Source organism: Urocampus carinirostris, chromosome 2 (genome assembly GCF_059441175.1).
Source record: "Urocampus carinirostris isolate Australia breed hairy pipefish chromosome 2, RoL_Ucar_1.0, whole genome shotgun sequence".
Taxonomy (NCBI): domain Eukaryota; kingdom Metazoa; phylum Chordata; class Actinopteri; order Syngnathiformes; family Syngnathidae; genus Urocampus; species Urocampus carinirostris.
Genome location: NC_142350.1, coordinates 60,751,747 through 60,759,638, shown reverse-complemented (window position 1 = coordinate 60,759,638; position 7,892 = coordinate 60,751,747). Strand labels below are relative to the sequence as shown.

At 36.8% G+C, this 7,892-nt stretch overlaps 1 protein-coding gene across 1 annotated transcript; it reads left to right on the top strand.

Moving 5' to 3' along the window:
• Window positions 1–70: 70 nt before the first annotated feature.
• tspan13b (tetraspanin 13b) lies at window positions 71–7,684 on the top strand. Its single transcript, XM_088327388.1, has 6 exons — window positions 71–241; window positions 1,769–1,936; window positions 2,014–2,094; window positions 2,160–2,273; window positions 4,162–4,281; window positions 7,293–7,684. The coding sequence occupies exons 1-6, from the start codon at window positions 179–181 to the stop codon at window positions 7,365–7,367; spliced, it is 621 nt and encodes a 206-aa protein (XP_088183514.1). The 5' UTR covers window positions 71–178; the 3' UTR covers window positions 7,368–7,684.
• The last annotated feature ends 208 nt before the right edge of the window (window positions 7,685–7,892 follow it).

The window sequence follows — 7,892 nt, the reverse complement described above, 5'->3', positions numbered from 1 at the left end:
TATTTCCAAACTTAATTGGCAAATTTGCAGGTGGGAAAATTTCGAACGTTGGGCAGTTGCGTCAACAAGGAAGTGCGTACACGTCACTCGGCAAACACCTGAACGCGATTAGAGTTTAGAAAAAAACAAAAGCGGCCATCCGGGTGGAGTTCATACTTGAATCTATTTAGTAGCAAAGATGGTTTGCGGAGGATTTGTTTGCACCAGAAATTCTCTTTGCGCCCTCAATATACTTTACGTGGTAAGTACCTCGTTTTCCAACGTGTAACCAGGCTCTATTTGCCATTACAGTATATGTAGTAGAGGGTGAATAATGGCTTCAGGAGCATCTTAGATAACCAAACATTGTCCCGCTTTTGCTGATTATTTTAAATAAGACTGATCTAAAAATGAAAACGGACCCCTGTAGAGAATTATGTTTTAAAACTATCAATTATCATTTCAATTAAGACTTCATTTTTCTTAGAAACTACAAGTTTATGAATTTCCCTTCGGGGATGAACAAAGTATCTATCTATCTATAAGGCGCCTTATAATCCGGTGCGCTTTATAGTGCTGACATTTGTTTTTAAAAGGTCTGTCTTTTCCTTGGGGTGTGTAATATATAAATGATTAAATAAAAATAATAATGGGAAAAGCTCAAAACATGTCATCAAAAAACAACCTGCAATTATCATAGTCCAGGACTGTAATAATAATTACCTTAACTTTTCCTCGAATCTACTCTTTGAAACCCAGTCTAAACTTCGATCGATTTGTATTTGCATCATTAATGTTACATACAAGGCAATTTTAGGTTCAGAGCTTTGGGAGTGGCGAGCACCCAGAATGTCTGGCTGGTTAAAAACATTTTTTTTTATAATTTTAAAGTGATGTAACATCTAAAATTCAATCATCATTACATTTTATTTAAAATATTTTGCTGAAGGCTGTTTTTACCAATTGAATGTCCATTTTAGGGTTGTTATTATTGTTTTATTTAGTTTTTATTGGTTGAATGTTCCATTTTAAAACTAATGATGGCACTCTTTTGCTTCCATAATAACATACTCTCACCTTAATACACCGGAGCCTCCTCAGACTCCTTCCCTATGCCGCATATAAAAGCGGAAGGAGGGTGGTTTGGGGATGAGAGAGGCGCTAAGACTCAAATTGACTAACCATTTCAAGGGATTGGAGTATTACCTACGCTGCATTGTGCACATATTGAATAAATGAACGAATTAATTAATGAAAACTTAATTCGAACAACAAAATAAAAACGGAAGAAAAACAATAATTTAACAACAAAATAACGTTACATAACATGTTCGAAAAGGGGTAGTAAGAAGCAAAATGCTTATATTACCTACTCCATCTTCCCCACCATATATACCAATGATATCACAACAATTGTAATGATATTAATAATAACAATTTTGATATAAGAATAGCAACAATAACACAAAGTTAACTCGACGCACCACTCATACCCCACCCTCCTTATCTCTGTATTCCGCCAGGAATGTTTTTTTGTATCTAAACCTGAACAAGTGAATAGTTGGACACCGTTTGATCACGTCTTGCAATCCGTTCCAAATCTTGACTCCACACACATACTTTTCCTGGTGGTTCTCACCTTTGGGATTATGAATTCACATATTTGTTTTGTATTACCTTTTGGGATTTTAGCTAGAATTTTTCATTTCTATTTAAGCCATTCCTGTTCTTTATTGTACGGTGTTTGAATTAAGCAGCTACTCTAAAAAGAACTTTGTTGTTGCCTTAGCTGGTGAGCCTACTGTTGGTAGGTGTAGCGGCATGGGGCAAATGGTTTGGCCTGGTGTCCAGCATCCAAGTAGTGGCAGGCGTCATCTGCGTGGGCATCTTCCTGCTTCTGGTAGCCTTCGTAGGGCTTTGCGGCGCCCTGCGGCATCACCAAGTTCTTCTTTTCTTCGTATCCTTGTCTTGTTTTTGAGTTGCTGTATTCGAACCCCAGTATATGTTGTCTTTGGTGGTTCCTTAACATAACAGTACATGATCGTCCTGTCCCTGGTCTTTGTGGTTCAGCTGTCCGTGTCGTGCGCCTGTCTGGCCCTCAATGAAGACCAGAGGGTAAGGTCTTCACTCCCTAACGCTGCTTGCAATGGATTTTGATGAACTTCATGACATTCTCACAGCATCATCTACTAGAGGCGGGCTGGAACAAGTCTGAGTCGACGCGAACGGACGTGGAGAAGACGCTCAACTGTTGTGGATATTCCCACGTGGACCGCAACAGTTCATGTGCAGCTGTAAGAAACCAAGCAGGTCTTACTTTTTGGGGGGAGGGAGGCTTTTCTTTTATTAAATAGTGTGTTAGTTTTAGAGAGTTGAGATCCTAGGTGTCTACAGGGCGTCCCAAAAAATGTATACACATATCTTAGCAGCTGATAACTCAATTATTTATTCTTATAGAATTCAACCAAGTGATGGCAGCCAGATTTTAAAGAAAGGAAATGTATTCTAAAAGTCAAGTCGTGTTTATTTGTAAGTCCTTGATCACAAGGAGTCTCAAAAGGGCGCACTATTGTAAACCACAGACTTATTACGCCATCCCCTGATCTAAAACCTACATGAGGGCAAGGAAAAAACTCAAAGGGACCACGTATGAGGTAATCCCCCTTTCCAAGATGACCAAGCTGCAATGGATGTCGCAATAACAATGAAAATTTAATATACAATAACTAAAGTATGATATGAAGAAAAAAGGATGACCAGGTTGCAATACACATAGCTTTAACAAAAACTGAATGGAGAATGCTCTAAAACTTCTTCTAAAATGCTACTGTAAGTATGAAATTGCAGTACAAGTGCAAAGACAATTCAGGGAGGAGTTTAACAAATAACTACCAACATGAGTTACTATCACTTGTATTTGAGATAAGTTTGAAGGTAATGGAACTGTACAGGACGTTCATAAGAAGTCTTCCTAAAGACCACTTACATCAACAAGCCCCACAAAAGATTACTGGAAATGTTTCAACGAAGTCCAAGAAAGTTTTTGCTGCAAGCTAGTTGTGGAGTAGACATTTCATAATACTCTAATTCAGGTGTTGAGAACCTCTTTTTGACCCAAAGCGCCATAATGGGAACTGATGAGAAGACGCTTAACTATTTTCATCCCTAAAGAAAGTGTTCAGAACATTTCCATCAGATTCAAACTTCTCTCTAATTCAAGCGACAGAATCTCATGTTGGTGTATTTTGTTAACTCCTTCAAAGAATGTTTTTGCACTTGTGTATTTAGACTTCCAGTAGTATTTTACAATTGATTTATTTTCTTCAGTCAAGTAATCACTGAGAAATGGTACTGGTTCTGCTAAAATATGTTTACATTTTTGGGACACCATGTATTTAAATTTTACATAAAGTAGCATCACAGTGTTTTTTTCCTCTGGAAATGTTGAAAAATTCCCAGCAGCAGGTTTTAAATTTTTTTTTTAACATTTTTTTAAAAATAAACCTGAAATATTGTTGGCTAAATTGACAGTACACCGTTTTTCTTATCAATGGTCACTGTGGCTCAGGAGGTAATACGTTATTCATTGTGGTTAATTATGATGTAATTTAGAATTTGTCTATTTTCAACCATTTTTTTTAGGTTTTTCTAATTTTTTGTCTCGTTTTTCTAAAAAAAAAAGGCTAAATTATCTGCCAGTGGAACGTACTTTTTACTTTGTCCAAACTAACTTTTCCCTTTTTTGTAAAACAAAAAAAATTGAATAAAATAAGCAAAATAACATTTTCATCAAACAAAACCAGTCATTCAACATATTTAGTTTGTACTACCTCACACGTAGATAATTAGTACATAAGAATACAAAATAAGTCATTTGTTGGCACTAACTGATATGGGAGAAATGCAGATACTGTGCTGATCACGGAAAGGAAGCAAAGCTACTGAACAATGTTATGCTGTTTTTGATAAGATGAGATGCAAATGGGTAGTTTCCTACGGGTCGCTAGTGTGCCCCGGCACACTGGTTGAAAATGACTAATCTAACATGTAGTTTCTTAAACTTCATTTGGAATTTAATTGAATCGTTAATTTTTTTTGCTCCAAATGTAATCTTAAAATATAACATGAGAAATTGTGTGAAATGTTATTGATTTTAATTCAATTGTTTGTTTATTTTTATAGAGCTGTTTTAACCAGCAGCCGCCATTGATATGTACCACATGCTCCGACATCATCGAGAAGTATGCCGGGGAAGTGCTGCGCTTTGTGGGCGGTATCGGACTATTCTTCAGCTTCACAGAGGTCATTAGGAGTCCTGTTTACTTTTTTTTTTCCTCTTATTGTTTGGCTTTAGTCTAGAGAAGAACAAGTACACTACTTCAACGGGCATGCTTTTCTTGGTTGATTTCTGATATAGGATTTGCATGTTGATGGGGAGGGTTGTTTTCTATTGAGGAAAATGTTAAAGTTAAAAGTACAGTATGCGGAGAAATCTTAAGAGGGCACCTGCAGAATGTATGTCTGCTAACTTTGACAACGTTTCCCATAGAATTTTGTGAGACCCCGGACGGTGGACAGTCTAAGGTTGTGCGTCAACTAGTTATGAAAGGCACAGCAAATAAGTCACACCCACAAAGAATGTTGAACAGGAATTCAATGCAAAATAAATCTGCTCATCTAATTACTGTACACTAAAAATAACTAGTGTTGTTCCGATGCTGTATTATTTTAAGATATCGAGACCAAATCAATTTAGTAAATTGCAGTATTAAATGTCGGCACCACTGCTTTTGTGACTGCTGGTATGAAGGGACGCCTGTTCCGCTTTGATGGTTTAAAGGTTATTTCCTACCTGTCAAACACAACGCGACATTTATTCACAGCAAGGACGGACAATGTAGAACAAAAAAGTTATTTTAAATTTTCTTCGACGTAAACATTTTTTGTAAGGTTCAAACAATCTGAAATGATCAAAAAACGTATAAAATATTTGTAAAATGTGTATGTTATTGTAACGCGCAACCTATTAGCAGTGTCTGAAACTCAGGACAAAAAGTTACGGGACACCAGGGCAGACAAATCTGAATAGTTGCCTGCTCAGCCATAAAGTTGCCTGCCCCATTTTTCACAACTTGAAACACAATAAGACGACTCATCGCAAAAAAATAAAACATTGTTGCTAAGTATTAAGGATTGATAATATATAACAGAACAACACTTCAAAATTAAGTTTATTATAAATCTACTTATAACATTCATTGCATGCATATGACATCGCTGTTTTCCAACTGCCATCACTATTTACCTAAATTTACTCATCTTCATTCGTGCAATGTTTGCGTTGCGTCGTCTGCTACAAGCCACGTAAACTCCTCTTTCCACGCTGCTTTTTATGTACTTTTACTTTTAGAAGCGTCATAAATTTTGTTTGCTTCTTTTGTATCTTCTGGGGCTGAGGTTTTGGCTTCATTCCTAACCACTTCATTTTTTTAGTGTTCTCTGTGCGTCTACTTTGGAAAATGATATGCAAATGCACGATCTTATAACGCTCGGGAAAGTCCGGAAGCACGAAGTTAGTCGATGCAGGCTTCTGGTTGGCTGCCGAGTATGCAAATTGCCTAACGAACCGAAATTTCCAAACCGAACAAAGATTTTGAAATCGGAATAAAGCAAATGTTTGATTTAAAAAAATATATATATAAAAACGAAAGATTTTTTTTTCCCCCTTGAAAAAGTTGCCGGCCACCCGGGCAGAGACGTTGTGTAAGTTGTATGCCCGACGTAAAAGATGCACGCCCCGGGCAGACGTTATTTCAGACACTGCTATCAGTGATGACAAATTCGGTTCTTTCAGCTCAGCTCCCAAACGGCTTTTCAGATTTATTTTTTTTTGTTGCTTTAATCAATATACGACCAATAATAATGGAACATTATTCATGAAATGAATATAAATATACTATGATCTATAATTTGCTGGCCTTTTTTTTCACTCTACGGTGAATTTAACCAATGTAAACTTTTTTTAAGCTAAGCAACACTATGTGACAATGCACAATGTTTAGGAAACCTTATTAAAATGAGTCCAAATAAGGATCATTTTCCTGCTTTGGCTCATTTTTTAACATTAATTTTCCTGCTGTGGCACACCCCAACCTCTCCCTCTGCTCAGCTAAAATAATAAAGTTGTGGCGGCAGCGGGAGAAACGGACAAGATTATAAACCAATCAACCTTTTAACTAAAAGCGGGTGAGAGGGCAACGTGCAAGGAGCACACAATGAATAACTTTGCGATCTTTTTTCAATGAAATACCTTTTTTTTCTGTAGCTTCAAGTTTATTCACATTTAAAAACATTAATACTACAAGTTTACGAAACCTTGGCGAGGACCAATTGACCCTGGCCACCTGCCAGTTTTTTATATGGTATGGCATTTCAGTATTAAGCCCAAGAGAACCTACAGATAAAATTGAGGTTTCATTTTTAACAGTACAGATGCTGCCCAACTTACAAACGAGATAGGTCCCGGACGATCGTTTGTAAGTTGAATTTGTTCGTAAGTTTGTTCAGTGCTACATTTTGTATGTTTAAGGCTTGTATAAGTAACCAGTATTTTGTACTAAAAAATAAACATTTCATAAAATAATATGCTCTATCAATATAAATAAAGTTGAGTTGATCTTCCTTTTGGAAGATGAGCTTCAACAGTTGGGCTACTTTTCTCCTCTGTGGTAAAAAGTGGCCGAAAAAAAGCGTTCTGACCATTTTCTCAACCACATCAAGCTTTCTTATTTCAATAGAAACGGCTTGCTTCTTCTTTACACTTTATACCAACCATATTGAATGGATACACGAGATATTAAACATTAAAAACGTCAAAGCGCACTGGAGATGCAGTACACGTAGTACTTACTGTATGTTTACACACGATCTAGGAAGAAAACAGATTTCTTTTTCGGGGTGGATGCTGGGTGACCGCTTACAGCGCCACCACACGCCGATAGCAGCGGAAAGAAACAGTACAGTCCTACTTGGATAAAAGTGCACACAATACTATACTTACACCAATGTCCGGATATTTTTTGACACCCAGAAAAAAAAAATGTGAGTATATAACATTTTACGTAAGTCGAATAGTTGTAAGTAGGGGAGCGTCTGTAGACGTAAACGAGGTGTTACAAATTTGTGATTGTCAGTCAAATGTTTTTCTTAACCATGTTTGTGAAGCTTACAACAACAAAAACCTCGACACTCGAGCTACAATGCCAAACTTGAACCATTCGTGTTTTGTTAACAATGTTGTCTTTCCCCCACAGATGCTCGGGGTTTGGCTTGCACGCCGCTACAGAAACATAAAAGACCCTCTATCAAATCCCAGAGCTTTTCTTTAATTTTGTGAGGTTGTTTTATAAACAACACGCTGCACTGCTAGAACTATCAAATGGATTGCCTTTGGAATTCCAGGATTTACTATTTTCATTGTATGGCTTTGACTAACAGCTGAGTGATTTCAAGGTGTATATATTATTTTCACACGTAGATTTATATGAAGAAAATAAATGGGGGGGAAAAAAGTACATTTGTATGTATTTGTTTGGCTGCTATTTTGTTCCATGTGCAATTACAATATTTGAGAATATGTTAAATGGCCTTAATGTGTTTGTGCTCAAGTCTAGGCCAAGGCTATTAAATGCTAATCTAATCTGAAGGCGTGTTAACTGTTCTTTTGACAAGTTGGTGACAATGTCAACGTACAAAGCAAACACTGAAAGCTGCTTAGCCAAGCACATAAGCTGTTTTTTTCTTTTTATCAAGTGGAGCTAGTGAAAATGTAAATAAGATAACTACAGTCAACGTGGCAGTCCTATATGCAATGCTAGCTATAAAACAGACGGATTCCACATAGCCCTAATAAA

Bases quoted from the DNA above. Each gene is read 5' to 3' on its own strand.
- tspan13b (XM_088327388.1), top strand. From the start codon at position 179: ATGGTTTGCGGAGGATTTGTTTGCACCAGAAATTCTCTTTGCGCCCTC. The intron at 242-1,768 runs GTAAGTACCTCG...TTGTTGCCTTAG, and splicing joins CCCTCAATATACTTTACGTG to CTGGTGAGCCTACTGTTGGT. The intron at 4,282-7,292 runs GTCATTAGGAGT...TTTCCCCCACAG, and splicing joins TATTCTTCAGCTTCACAGAG to ATGCTCGGGGTTTGGCTTGC.